The sequence below is a fragment of the Salvelinus namaycush genome, chromosome 6 (genome assembly GCF_016432855.1).
Source record: "Salvelinus namaycush isolate Seneca chromosome 6, SaNama_1.0, whole genome shotgun sequence".
NCBI classification, from domain to species: domain Eukaryota; kingdom Metazoa; phylum Chordata; class Actinopteri; order Salmoniformes; family Salmonidae; genus Salvelinus; species Salvelinus namaycush.
The window spans coordinates 26,338,503-26,353,966 of NC_052312.1; the positions used below are offsets into that span (position 1 = coordinate 26,338,503).

Consider the following 15,464-nt stretch of genomic DNA (forward strand, 5'->3'; position numbering starts at 1 on the left):
GAAAAACAGCCCCAAAGCATGATGTTTCCACCCCCATGCTTCACAGTATGGCTATGGCTACACCCACCCGTAGCACGCGCTCCAGCAGGTGTATCTCACTGATCATCCCTAAAGCCAAAACCTCATTTGGCCGCCTTTCCTTCCAGTTCTCTGCTGCCTGCGACTGGAACGAATTGCAAAAATCTCTGAAGTTGGAGACTTTTATCTCCCTCAACAACTTTAAACATCTGCTATCTGAGCAGCTAACCGATCGCTGCAGCTGTACATAGTCCATCGGTATATAGCCCACCCAATTTACCTACCTCACCCCCATACTGTTTTTATTTATTTACTTTTCTGCTCTTTTGCACACCAGTATCTCTACCTGCACATGATCATCTGATGATTTATCACTCCAGTGTTAATCTGCTAAATTGTAATTATTCGATTTATTGCCTACCTCCTCATGCCTTTTGCACACATTGTATATAGATTATCTTTTTTTCTACCATGTTATTGACTTGTTTATTGTTTACTCCATGTGTAACTCTGTGTTGTTGTCTGTTCACACTGCTATGCTTTATCTTGGCCAGGTCGCAGTTGCAAATGAGAACTTGTTCTCAACTAGCCTACCTGGTTAAATAAAGGTGAAATAAAAAAATGAAAATAAACAGTAGGTATGGTGTTCTTTGGATGCAACTCAGCATTCTTTGTCCTCCAAACACGACGAGTTGAGTTTTTACCAAAAAGTTATATTTTGGTTTCATCTGACCATATGACATTCTCCCAATCTTCTTCTGGATCATCCAAATGCTCTCTAGCAAACTTCAGACGGGCCTGGACATGTACTGGCTTAAGCAGGGGGACACGTCTGGCACTGCAGGATTTGAGTCCCTGGCGGCGTAGTGTGTTACTGATGGTAGGCTTTGTTACTTTGGTCCCAGCTCTCTGCAGGTCATTCACTAGGTCCCCCCGTGTGGTTCTGGGATTTTTGCTCACCGTTCTTGTGATCATTTTGACCCCGCGGGGTGAGATCTTGCGTGGAGCCCCAGATCGAGGGAGATTATCAGTGGTCTTGTATGTCTTCCATTTCCTAATAATTGCTCCCACAGTTGTTTCCCTCCTTTCCCCCTGTGGAATGTCCATGGTCCTCTCTTGGTTTAGCTAGATATCAGAAGCACAACCCGTCCATCTTCATTGTCCTGGGCCTGACCCTGCTCTCTGATCCTAGGCAATTTCCTCTTATCTGATTAGGTCAACCTTCCTAAATTCATTCTCACAGTAATCATTCACTAAACAGGATACAAACAAACTACAGTTAAACTTGAAACATGTTATATTTGAATAGAATCGATCACATGTTAATCTCTCTCGGATAAGTTAACTTTTATCAATATATTTGTCTCTATTTACTCTCAGATTTGAAAATGGTAATTAGCATTAAAGTAGACCGTGCAAAATTACAAATCCCTGCAAGCTGCTGCACGTCATCTCTAGCTGACACCTTTGCTTACAGGTATTGCGTCAATTTAAAACTTGAACAAGACAGTTAACAGTCCGTTTAAAGAAATGTTGCCAATTTAATCATTACATTTAGATAACATTAGATAGTTAATACACATATTCTTACCTTTGCTTCGTTTCGGCAGTCTTGCCCAGATCATCATGGAATTTGTAGTTCTTTATGATAACCACATTAGCAGCTAATTATCATTTAATTTTTTGGGGGTAATACAGGCGAATATATTGATAAGTCATCTTGTACTAGAGAGATGTACACGCAGGAGTGGAAAAAGTACCCAACTGTCATATTTGAGTAAAAGTAAAGATACCTTAATAGTAAAAGTCACCCAGTAAAATTCTACTTGAGTAAAAGTCTAAAAAGTATTTGGTTTCAAATATACTTAAGTATCAAAAGTAAAAGTAGAAATAATTTAAAAATCCTTATATTAAGCAAACCAGATGGCACCATTTTCTTGTTTTTTATTTATTTACGGAAAGCCAGGGGCACACTCCAACACTCAGACATAATTTACAAACAAATAATGTGTTTTTAGTGAGTCCGCCAGATCAGAGGCAGTAGGGATGACCAGGGATGTTCGGGTTGATATGTGTGAATTTGACTATTTTCCTGTGCTGCTAAGCATTCAAAATGTAACAAGTACTTTTGGGTGTCAAGGAAAATGTATGGAGTAAAAAGTACAATATTTTCTGAAGTAAAAGTAGTCAAAAATATAAATAGTACAGTACAGATACCTCAAAAAATTACAAGTATTTCTACTTAAGTACTTTAAACCACTGTTTACACAGTTATCAAAACATCATGCCAGGGTAACACAGCCCTTATTTTAAGTGTTTCTCTTGGCCCCTATGGGAAAAATCAATGGTGGGAAAACGACTGGAACCATTTCCCTGTTTGACCGCTAGGTTTTATGGGTATAGAGTACCACAGTATGAGTCATAATACCCATAAAACCTAGAGGTCACGCTGACGTGACGTAACAAGGTGACTTATCAATATATTTGCCTGTAATTACCCCCAAAATTTACTATTGACTATTTCAAAATGGAGATATCCTCAAAGGCGCTGCCCATGCTGTCACAGATGCTATAATGGCACAGATATAAAGATGAGTCCTCTATGGTTGGTTGTATCTCTTTAAAATGACATTTTCTGTCTGAAAAGATCCCATCGTACTACCTGAAATGCTGCCCCTCACAAAAAATGTATGTTATTGTTTTCATTCTTATTCAGAGAAAGCAGCATACCATCCTGCATCCCACTGCTGGCTTGCCTCTCAAGCTAAGCAAGGTTGTTCCTGGTCAGTCATTGGATGGGAGATCAGATGCTGCTATAAGTTGTGTTGGAGTGCCAGTAGAAAGCACTCTTTCCTTTGGTCCAAAATAATAATAATGTCCCATGGCAATAATTGGGGACATTGCCCTGTGTAGAGTGCCGTTCTTTGGATGGGTTGTTAAATGAGTGTCCTGACTCTCTGTGATCACTAAAAATCCCAAGGCACTTATCGTTAGAGTAAGGTTGTTAACCCCGGTGTCCCGGCTAAATTCTCAATCTGACCATCGTAGCCTCCCGGGTGGCGCAGTGGTCTAGGGCAGTGCTAGCTGCGCCACCAGAGTCTCTGGGTTCGCGCCCAGGCTGGGCTGGGTTCGCGCCCAGGCTCTGTCGCAGCCGGCCGCAACCGGGAGGTCCGTGGGGCGACGCACAATTGGCATAGCGTCGTCCGGGTTAGGGAGGGTTTGGCCGGTAGGGATATCCTTGTCTCAGTATGTAAAAAATGTAATGAAATGTAAAAAAAATAAAAAATAAATATATATATATGTAATGAAATGTATGCACTCTACTGTAAGTCGCTCTGGATAAGAGCGTCTGCTAAATGACTAAAATGTAAATGTAAATCATGGCCACCTAATCATCCCCAGCTTCCAATTGGCTCTTCAGATTGCCCACCAGCTGCATTAAGCACTGCAGTGCATCTCCTCCTCATGGGCTGCACCAGATTTGACAGTTCTTGCTGTGAGATGTTACCCCACTCTTCCACCAAGGCACTTGCAAATTCCCGGACATTTCTGGGGAGAATGGCCAGCCCTCACCCTCTGATCCAACAGGTCCCAGACGTGCTCAATGGGATTGAGATCCGGGCTCTTCGCTGGCCATGGCAGAACACTGACATTCCTGTCTTGCAGGAAATCACGCACAGAACAAGCAGTATGGCTGGTGGCATTGTCATGCTGGAGGGTCATGTCAGGATGAGCCTGCAGGAAGGGTACCACTTGAGGGAGGATGTCTTCCCTGTTACGCACAGCGCTGAGATTGCCTGCAATGACAACAAGCTCAGTCCGATGATGCTGTGACACACCGCCCCAGATCATGACGGACCCATCACCTCCAAATCGATCCCGCTCCAGAGTACAGGCCTCGGTCTAACGCTCATTCCTTCAACGATAAACGTGAATCCGACCATCATTATTCACTCGTTAGTGAAGAGCACTTTTTGCCAGTCCTGTCTGGTCCGGCGACGGTGGGCTTGTGCCCATAGGCAACGATGTTGCCGGTGATGTCTGGTGAGGACTTGCCTTACAACACGCCTACAAGCCCTCAGTCCAGCCTCTCTCAGCCTATTGCGGCGGGATTGTGCGTTCCTGTTGTAACTCAGGCAGTTGCTGTTGCAATCCTGTACCTGTCCCGCAGGTGTGATGTTCGGATCCTGTGCAGTTGTTGTTACACGTGGTCTGCCACTGCGAGGATGATCAGCTGTCCGTCCTGTCTCCCTGTAGCACTGTCTTAGGCGTCTCACAGTACTGACATTGCAATATATTGCCCTGGCCACATCTGCAGTCCTCATGCCTCCATGTAGCATGCCTAAGGCATGTTCACACAGATGAGCAGGGACCCTGGGCATCTTTCTTTTGGTGTTTTTCAGAGTCAGTAGATAGGCCTTTTGAGTGTCCTAAGTTTTCATAACTGTGACCTTAATTGCCTACCGTCTGTAAGCTGTTTGTGTCTTAACGACCGTTCCACAGGTGCATGTTCATTAATTGTTTATGATTTATTGAACAAGCACGGGAAACAGTGTTTAAACCCTTTACAATGAAGATCTGTGAAGTAATTTGGATTTTTACGAATTTTCTTTGAAAGACAGGGTCCTGAAAAAGGGACGTTTCTTTTTTTGCTGAGTTTATATATACAAAAGTATGTGGACACCCCTTCAAATGTGTGGATTCAGCTATTTCAGCTACACCCGTTGCTGACAGATGTATAAAATCGAGCACACAGCCATGTAATCTCCATAGACAAACATTGGCAATAGATTGGCCTTATAGTACCGTCATAGCATGCCACCTTTTCAAGAAGTCAGTGTGTCAAATTTCTGCCCTGCCAGAGCTGCACCGGTCAAGTGTAAGTGCTGTTATTGTGAAGTGGAAACGTCTAGGAGCAACAGTGGCTCAGCCGCGAAGTGGTAGGCCACACAAGTTCACAGAACGGGACCGCCGAGTGCTCAAGTGTGTAGTGCATAAAAAACATCTGTCCTCGGTTGCAACACTCACTACCGAGTTCCAAACGGCCTCTGGAAGCAACATCAGCACAATAACTGTTCGTCTGGTTTTCATGGCCGAGCAGCCGTACACAAGCCTAAGATCACCAAATGCAATGCCAAGCGTCAGCTGGAGTGGTGAAAAGCTTTGGAGCAGTGGAAACGCCTTCTCTGGAGTGATGAATCAAGCTTCTCCGTCTGGCAGTCTGACTGATGAATCTGGGTTTGGCGGAAGCCAGGAGAACACTGCCTGCCCCAATGCAAGTGCCAACTGTAAAGTTTGGTGGAGGAGGAATAATGGTCTGGGGCTGTTTTTCATGGTTCGGGCTAGGTCTCTTAGTTCCAGTGAAGGGAAATCTTAATGCTACAGCATACAATGACATTCTAGATGATTCTGTGCTTCCAACTTTGTGGCAACAGTTTGGGGAAGGCCCTTTCCTGTTTCAGCATGACAATGCCCCCGTGCACAAAGCAAGGTCCATACATAAATGGTTTGTCTAGATCAGTTTGGAAGAACTTGACTGGCCTGCACAAAACCTTGACCTCAACCCCATTGAACACCTACGGAATGAATTGGAATGCCGACTGCGAGCCAGGCCTAATCACTCAACATCAGTGCCCGACCTCACTAATGCTCGTGGCTGAATGGAAGCAAGTCCCTTCAGCAATGTTCCAACATCTAGTGGAAAGTCTTCCCAGAAAAGTGCAGGCTGTTATAGCAGAAAAGGGGGACCAACTCCATATTAATGCCCATGATTTTGGAATGAGATGTTCGACAAGCAGGTATCCACATATTTTTGGTTATTTAGTGTAAGTATTCACACCTGAGTCGATATGTTAGAATCACTTTTGGCAGCGATTACAGCTGTGAGTCTTTCTGGGTAAGTATTTAGGCTTGCCCTAACAAAGGGGTTAAACTTATTGGCTCAACCCTTTCATTTTTTATTACATTTGTAAAAAAATGTCTAAAAATATAATTCCACTTTGACATTATGGGGTGTTGTGTGTAGACCAGTGACAAAAAATGTACATCCATATTAAATCCATGCTGTAACAAGATAATGTGGAAAAAGTCAAGAGGTGTGAATACTTTCTGAAGGTACTGTATATAGACCACACTATTGCCTCAATGTCCTTATGATCAGTGGTGTCTTCAATGAATACAACCAATTCATACAAACATTGGATAACATCAGTGTAAATCTGTACAAGCAAATAGCATTAGTCACACAGAACTTGTTTTCCACAGTGCCGCTGGAATGCAGTATTGTCATGTGTTAATAATAATAATGGTGACATTTTAGAAGACCTATACTTCCATGGACCAACAATCTTTATTTCAGGTTTATGCTCATATACAGTGTCTTCACACCACAGGTGTCACATTTATTTCCTCCTGAACTTACTTAGATATGCCACAGCAAGAGGTGTGAAGACCTACGCAATTAATAAATCTTTGTTTTTTTATTAATTTGAGACGATTTCTGTAATTGTAATCCTTCTTAAGATTCAAATTTAAGGCAGCAAAATGTGACAACTGAAAGCAAGGGGTTTGAAGATTTTCACTAGGCATAAAATGTTACTATCTGAAAAAGTACATGAGCACTTTTTCCCTACATCTTTTTATTCACTCTCCAGCATGGTCCTCCAGGCCTGTGAGAGGCACTGGTAAACCACTTATTGCACTGCTTTCCTTCTTGAGGCTCTTCAGGCACTTGTCCAGTCTTTTGATGCACAGTGTCACGTCATTCCGTGTGATGCCAACAGCCGAGGCAGCGTTGAGATAGGGGTGTGGGTACGCCTCCGAGTGGGACATGAAGCCACAGAACATGTGACCGCTCACCATCTGTTTGTTACCAAGGGCAACCACCCTGAAAACAGACATTACCATTACCACACCTTCTGCATGCAGCAATCGTCTTGAAACAAGCAAGTTTAAAAAGCTGCTTGGAAGAAACGCCCACAAAAGAGAAAGAGATAGCAAATTTATCCCATACTACAAAATTGCTTCCTATTTGAACAAACATGCAAAGCTAATTAATTTCTGAAAAGGGGAAAATGTTATTTCAGCTGTACTAGGCTATACAATTATTGTATGAGAGATTCATTTCTTTGAAACATTGAAAATGAATGTGTTCACTTCCAGGAAAATAGGGGGTAACCCTGTGGTAACAGGAGAAGATGCTTTGACACTTGGAAGAAAAAAAACATCACAGCTGAAAGACCAAATTAATCATTTATGAGGATGTTTAAAAATATGTCCACCTTCCTTTTGTCTTCCTTGCTTCATCACAAACTATTAGGTGGGACCAGAAGAAAAAAGAAAATGCATAAAAAGTTGCAATTGAATGTACTCTTGATAAACAACTTAATTCCTCCTTATCCAGGAACTGTATTCTAAACACATACAGTTGAAGTTGGAAGTTTACATATACTTGTTTAAATGACTCCAACGTAAGTGTATCAACCACTCCACAAATTTCTTCTTAACAAACTATAGTTTTGGCAAGTCGGATAGGACATCTACTTTGTGCATGACAGAAGTAATTTTTCCAACAATTGTTTAGACAGACAGATTATTTGATTTATAATTCACTGTATCACAATTCCAGTGGGTCAGAAGTTTACATACACTAAGTTGACTGTGCCTTTAAACGGCTTGGAAAATTCCAGAAAATGATGTCATGGCTTTAGAAGCTTCTGATAGGCTAATTGACATAATTTGAGTCAATTGTAGGTGTACCTGTGAATGTATTTCAAGGCCTACCTTCAAACTCATTGCCTCTTTGCTTGATATCATGGGAAAATCAAAAGAAATCATCCAAGACCTCAGAAAAATAATTGTAGACCTCCACAAGTCTGGTTCATCCTTGGGAGCAATTTACAAACGCCTGAAGGTACCACGTTCATATGTACAAACAATAGTACGCAAGTATAAACACCATGGGACCACGCAGCCGTCATACCACTCAGGAAAGAGACGCGTTCTGTCTTCTAGAGATGAACGTACTTGTGCGAAAAGTGCAAATCAATCCCAGAACAACAGCAAAGGACCTCGTGAAGATGCTGGAGGAAACAGGTACAAAAGTATCTATATCCACAGTAAAACGAGTCCTATATCGACATAACCTGAAAGGCCGCTCAGCAAGGAAGAAACCACTGCTCCAAAACCGCCATAAAAAAAAGCCAGACTATGGTTTGCAACTGCACATGGGGAAAAATATCGTACTTTTTGGAGAAATGTTCTCTGGTCTGATGAAACAAAAATAGAACTGTTTGGCCATAATGACCATCGTTGTGTTTAGAGGAAAAAGGGGGAGGCTTGCAAGCCGAAGACCACCATCCCAACCGTGAAGCACGAGGGTGGCAGCATCATGTGGGGGTGCTTTGTTGCAGGAGGGTCTGGTGCACTTCACAAAATAGATGGAATCATGGAGAAAATGATGTGGATATATTGAGGCAACATCTCAAGACATCAGTCAGGAAGTTAAAGCTTGGTCGTAAATGGGTCTTCCAAGCATACTTCCAAAGTTATGGTAGGGAATTTTTACTAGGATTAAATATCATGAATTGTGAAAAACTGAGTTTAAATGTATTTGGCTAAGGTGTATCTAAACTTCCGACATCAACTGTATCAATCAGGTTTCAGACAGGGACATAGTACCATCTCAGCTGCTTTCTTTGTTGATAATGTTACTGAATGCTCTTTAGATAAAAAAAACTAAAACATAATTGTACTGTGGATTTTACTGCGTAGATTGTCCTCTAGTGGACTTGATCGAAATGCATGTGCATGGTACAAATAACTACCTTACGGATAGATCTTAATGTATAGTTGCTGCCATTTACTTTATGTTTGTATTCTTATATTATTTCATTATATCTTATTGTTGTTGCATTGTCGAGAAGGAACTTGCATGTATACCATGCACACTCCATATGACTAATAACATTTGAAACTTCACTATTCCTAGAGGCCACAAAAGGTGTTCCTCAGGGGTCCATTTTAGGGACAGTTCTGTTCACGTTATATATTACCGATATTGGTTCCTTAATGAAGAACTGTAAGCAACACTTTTATGCTGATGACACTGTGCTTCACTCTTCTGCCCCCTCTGTAAACCAGGATATATTTTACAAAGCTCTCCTGCAGAAACTACCATACTACCTCACATCGCTCATGACATACAGAATAAATACCTCACTCGCGCCCATGAATGGCAATTTTTTTAAACCCTTTTGTCCCTACTGACCTAGGTAAACCGGCTTTTAGTTTTTACATGCCAATAACTGGAATGTATTCAAAAATACCCTAAAATCAGACTCCCAAGTGTTTTTTGATCACTTCAAGACATTAGTAAGAGACATGTTGAGGATTGTATTTTCTTTATTAATTTACAAATATGGCTGTTGTCTTGGTTTATTTGGACTGTTCTATCTACCAGTACTTGTTATTTATATTAATTTTGTATGTTGTATTTTAAACTTGACAAAGTCTGGAAAACGGCACAAGTCCTCCCCCTACACAAAGATCCTTCTGACTTGGATAACTACCGTCCAATTTCCCTCGCTATCTTGCCTTGCCAACTCTCAGCTTATAACTTTTTAACCTTCTCATTCTATTCTTAATGAGCACCAATCTGGGTTTAGCACTGTTTCAGCAGCTACACTTGTCTTAAATTATGTGCTATATTACTTCAACCATAAAAATCATTGTGCAGCCTTATTTATTGACCTGTCAAAGGCGTTTGATACAGTTGACCATTTCATACTTGTTCAATGGTTGTCTGAAATAGGCCTAGATCAGACATCTTGCAATTGGTTCAAAAACAATCTAATGGACAGGACACAATGTGTGCTTACTGATGGTATCAAATGCAGTTTCCTCAATATTACTAAAGGTGTGCCGCAGGGGTTGATTTTGGGCCCTGTTCTCTTCGCTATTTATATAAATAATATTAGTCTATCTGTTAAAACCTGTAACATTAATCTCTATGCGGATGATAGTTATTTACTCCTGTGCCCACTCAGTACAGCAGGCCATTCATGACCGTCATGGTTTTGACTCAATTGTTGTTGTTTTTTTTAAATCGCATACTAATCTTAAACTAGTTCTAAATCCTAATAAAACCACATTTATGTTGTCTCTAGGTCTTGTAATATTGACCCTGAGGACATGTGTATTTGCACATTAAAGGGAGCCCAAATTGAGTAAGTTCTCCATTATAAGTACTTCGGTAATTGGATTTACGATAAACTCTCTTTAAAAAAAAAACTTGTAAAATCTGACAAAAAAAGCAGAGAATTAAGATTGGTTTCTTTTATAGAAATAAATCCTGCCTCACTTTGGAAAGTAGAAGGAAGATTGTTCAAGCAATGCTTCTCCCAGTACTTGATTATGGTGATATAATCTGTTTTAAAACCTTTAGACTTAAGTCTATCACTCAGCACTGCGTTTTATCACTGGGGACAATTTTCTTACACATCACTGCATTTTGTATAGTTCTGTTGGCTGGGAGTCTCTGACTACCAGAAGGGCCCAGCACTGGCTACTTTTTGTATACAAAGAGGTTCTTCAGAGACTCCCCCCACTACCTCAACTCACATATTAAATTGTCCCACTGGTCTCCACTGAGCTGGGGAAAAATACTTTTCGTTTGGCACAGCGGTCTAAGGCACTGCATGTCAGTGCTAGAGGCGCTACAGACTACAGACCCTAGTTCGATTCCAGGCTGTATCACAACCGGCCGTGATTGGGAGTCCCATAGGGCGGCACACAATTGGCCCAGCGTCACCCCGGTTAGGGTTTGGCCGGGGTAGGACATCATTGTAAATAAGAATTTGCCTAGTTAAATAATTACCTGGCCCCCGACACCTGCCTGGTGAACAGCATGGAGCCCAGTTCAGTCACAGACTTGTCGCTCTGTGTCTGGAGGCCATCCAGAGACATGGCTACATGAAAACATGCACAAACAAAACGTCAGTTCAACATTGGAATTTCGAAATGTACATCTTTTACTTTGTCATAAGTCCCCAATTTTACAGACATAGAAGCAATATTCACCCAGCATGTGTCGAGCAGAAAAGTGCTGTGACATGCATACGCTAGCTTGTTTGAACTTTACCGGAGTTAAAGCTTTAGATTAGTTGCAAGCTTACAAGGACTGACTATGGAGAGAAAATAGCTACTAATACACATTTTGAAATATATTACCTTTCACTCTACACACTAAGTTGTAATGTGGAATGAAATTTGCATTGGGGTCAATCAAGCATGTTTAGATTTCGGACGTAGACAGCATTCGTAGAAACTTTCACACCACACAAATTTTGCTCCAATATTCTCATAGGATGCCCCAAACTAAGAATATCGTACGAACATTAAATTTCAGGCGAATATTATGTAATGTGAAAGCAACTTTACTCTGATTTAAGAATTGCAATACCTCAGATCCAGTAATTTAGGGCTAATCTAAAGATCTCTGGAGGAATCTCTGGGCTAATTTCTAATCTCTGGATTAGCCCTAAATTACTGGATCTGAGGTATTGCAATTCTTAAGTGTGATAAGGGTTGTGTAAGAGGCATCTTAACCACTGCTATGGAGTTGTGTGCGCTGTATCTTGCCCAGTGATATGGGGTTGTGTGCGCTGTATCTTGCCCAGTGATATGGGGTTGTGTGCGCTGTATCTTGCCCAGTGATATGGGGTTGTGTGCGCTGTATCTTACCCAGTGATATGGGGTTGTGTGCGCTGTATCTTACCCAGTGATATGGGGTTGTGTGCGCTGTATCTTACCCAGTGATATGGGGTTGTGTGGAGTGTGCAGCAGTCTCTCCCCATGAGCCGCAGCAAGCCTTTTCAGCTCCTGTGCCAGGTAGGTGTACATCTCCTTCAGACCATGCAAACAGAGATAGATATAAATAGCATTACGCTCCCACTCTCTCCCTCAGCCTTATTTTAGCAGAGGGCTGTTTATCTAGCAGTTTTCCTCCACGTAGACCAGTGTTTCTCAACCTCTGGTCTGTGACCACGGTCCCTGGGATGATGCAGACCAGTCCCTCAGATGGTTAAAAGACTGATTTAGTCAGTTCTCAAGTGCTAGTTTTCACTCATTTTAACTCCCGTTCCCAAACTGTGCTAGCATTATAACAATAATACATTTATTTTATATAGCGCTTTTCATTACAAACAGAATCTAAGTTACGTAAAAATAAATACACTAATATACATTTGGGGATCTATGCACCCCGATTAAGACAGTTTAGCTGTCAAAACATTGTTGAATAGATTAATGCATCGGATCTACTAGTGTGCAGCATCGGATCTACTAGTGTGCAGCTTTTCCTTTCTTTATAATGCACGTTCAGTCTTGCCTGGTCTGACATTAAAGACACAATCCAGCTATTTTTTTTACGTTTCCTGTTGAAAAACAATATCCCAAGTATGCAGTGCCTTCGGAAAGTATTCAGACCCCTTGACTTATTCCACATTTTGTTACGTTATTTTGTCCCTACTGCCTCTGATCTGGCGGACTCACTAAACACATATGCTTCGTTTGCAAATTATGTCTTCGTGTTGGAGTGTTCCCCTAGCTATCCATAAATTAACAAAAACAAACTAATTGTGCAGTTCGGTTAATATAAGCAATTTGAAATAATTTATCATTTTACTTTTAAAAGTATATTTTCGCAATTGCATTTACTTTTGATACTAAAGTATATTTAAAAGCAAATACTTGTTTACTCAAGTCTGACAATTGGGTACTTTTTCCACCACTGGTAGTGGCCAGACAGAAGCCACTCCACAGTAAAAGGCACGACAGCCCGCTTAGAGTTTACCAAAAGGCACCTAAAGGACTCTCAGACCATGAGAAACAAGATTGAACTCTTTGGAATGAATAGTGGTGGCAGGATCATGCTGTGGGGATGTTTATCAGCAGCGGGGACTGAGAGACTAGTAAGGATCGAGGGAAAGATGAATGGAGAGATCCTTGATGAAAACCTGCTCCAGAGTGCTCAGGACCTCACAACAGGACTGCGACCCTAAGCACACAGCCTAGACAACGCAGGAGTGGATTTGGGACAAGTGGGTGAATGTCCTTGAGTGGCCCAGCCAAAGCCCGGACTTGAACCCGATCGAACATCTCTGGAGAGACCTGAATATTGCTGTGCAGTGACGCTCCCCATCCAATCTGACAGAGATTGAGAGAATCTGCAGAGAAGAATGGGAGAAACCTCCCAAATACAGGTGTGCCAGGCTTGTAGCGTCATACCCAAGAAGACTCAAAGCTGTAATCGCTACCACAGGTGCTTCAACAAATTACTGAGTAAAGGGTCTGAATACTTATGTAAATGTATTATTTCAGTTTATTTTTAATACATTTGCAAAAATGTGTCATTATGTGGTAATTGTGTATAGATTGATGAGGGAAAAAACAATTTAATCTATTTTAGAATAAGGCTGTAACATAACAAAATGTGGAAAAAGTCAAGGGTTCTGAATACCTTCCGAATGCACTGTATAAGGTCCCACAGTTGACAATGTACGTCAGAGCAAAAACCAAGCCATGAGGTTGAAGGAATTGTCTGTAGAGCTCAGAGACAAAATTAAGAACACCATCAATCTTATACTTTTTAACTATTTGGTATTTTACCTTGCAACATCATTGGAACATCATTCCACCTGCCAATCAACATTGTCTCTCAAAGTTTGGTTGTGGCTGGCTAATCCCTTGTTGTACAGGCAAGCAAGCGATTGTGAGAATGAATTTCATATTATGGAAAAGTTAATGCCTACTTACATGTTTGCATCAATTGCCCGACTCCTTTAAAGTAGTGTAATGATTATATATTGCATTTGCATACGTGATGAATGATGATCGCTGGCAATTAACTGCAGTGATGGATAATTAACACATATCATGGAATACCTGTGTGTACGTCTATAAGGACAAATGGCATGGAATTATATGATATGGATGGTTGAAACAACAGAAAGGTAGGGTGATGTATTTTCATCTGAAAAGTGGGTGAAATTTGGAAGTATACATTTCTCAAGCACATCAAAGTTATCTTTGTTGTGTTGAGATTCACGCCCGGTAAAAACCCTAGGCTATTGCGCAATCTATTCCAGAATTCTAACTAAATACACCAGCGACACCATTTAGGAGATACAGATTGTGAGCATAGTGTTTCTGATCGGTTTGACAATTGTCTTCTAATGTATTTGTCTGGCTAAAATGCAATTTTTTGCACACATTTTGTGCTTGATTTTCAGATAAATTTAGCCTATTGAAAGAGTGAAATGAAAAAATGACAAGGTCAAATAGATCTAACTTATGATGCGTGGATTTGATAGCTTTATTCAATGTATTTTAGCACATGCCTCACTAGGCTACATGACATGAACGAGCGAGTGTCTTGTGCACTAAATGATGCCAGGTAAAAATGTACGGATTCTGTGCCTTTCACCTTTGGGAGAGGACTGCAGATGTTTTATTATGTATGTATGAACCATACATTTATACTTTGAGTCCAAAATAGGATGTAAATAACAGGGTTGTTTGCAATCCTCTGGAACACCTCTAAAAGGCTAGGATCTGATAAAAAACAACAACATTTAAACAAGGCAGAGAATAGTAGATATCCAAGATTTGAAGTTGGCAGTAGTAAACGTGGTGGTCATCCAGTATGTCGAATTTCTATTTTCTTGATCAAAGAAAATAGAGTTGTAACAAATAGTATGAAATTAATTTGTGAGAATGTTTTATCCGCGTTTGAGTTGAAAGTGTACTCTTTTGCTTTAGGATTATGTGTTCGCCATGCATGAATGAGGTTGTAATCAGAGAGTATATGCTGGAGAGCCTTGGTTGCGTGTGGAATGCAGTTGGTCTTATTCGATTTGTCTCGCATGTCCAAAATGGCATTCATGTCTTTCCCAATAACCAGATTAAATTCAGTTAATTCTAACAATATGCTGTTCAGAGAATCAAAATTATATGAATTCGGAGTGTACACACTAGTAAAAGGTCATTTTCTTTACATTATGGATACATTTAAGGATAGTGATTCTGCCTTCTTGGTCTTCGCCTTAACCCAAGATGGTGATTGAGTTTATGTATAATTATGATTACACCTTCCGTTTGGTTTGGGGCTTATGAAAAAGCTGTGGTGTGTTTCTTGGAGCATTACTATATCAATATGGTTCTTGCTAGGATATGAAGACAGCTGGAACGTTTATTAGGAACATTTTGGCCTTTCAAATTCCAAGAGAATAGCATTAGCATTGTTTTTCATAAAGGAACGTTATATTAATTATATAATTGTTATCTTTAGTGTTGATAAGCCCATGGATGTGTAACAAAAAGCAGGGCCCAGGGGAAACATACCTAGTTTAAATAAAGGTTAAAAAAATGGGTAAGTCAGTTAAGAA

At 40.8% G+C, this 15,464-nt stretch overlaps 1 protein-coding gene across 1 annotated transcript in view; it reads right to left on the reverse strand.

Moving 5' to 3' along the window:
• Window positions 1-6,120: 6,120 nt before the first annotated feature.
• sepsecs (Sep (O-phosphoserine) tRNA:Sec (selenocysteine) tRNA synthase) overlaps window positions 6,121-15,464 on the reverse strand; it is a 36,352-nt gene continuing 27,008 nt past the window's right edge. The window contains exons 10-12 of the mRNA XM_038996283.1: window positions 11,829-11,922; window positions 10,895-10,985; window positions 6,121-6,904 (exon numbers count right to left, since the gene is read on the reverse strand). Of these exons, the coding sequence (XP_038852211.1) occupies window positions 6,661-6,904; window positions 10,895-10,985; window positions 11,829-11,922 (429 nt within the window). The 3' untranslated portion in view covers window positions 6,121-6,660. The remainder of the gene's footprint in view (window positions 6,905-10,894; window positions 10,986-11,828; window positions 11,923-15,464) is intronic.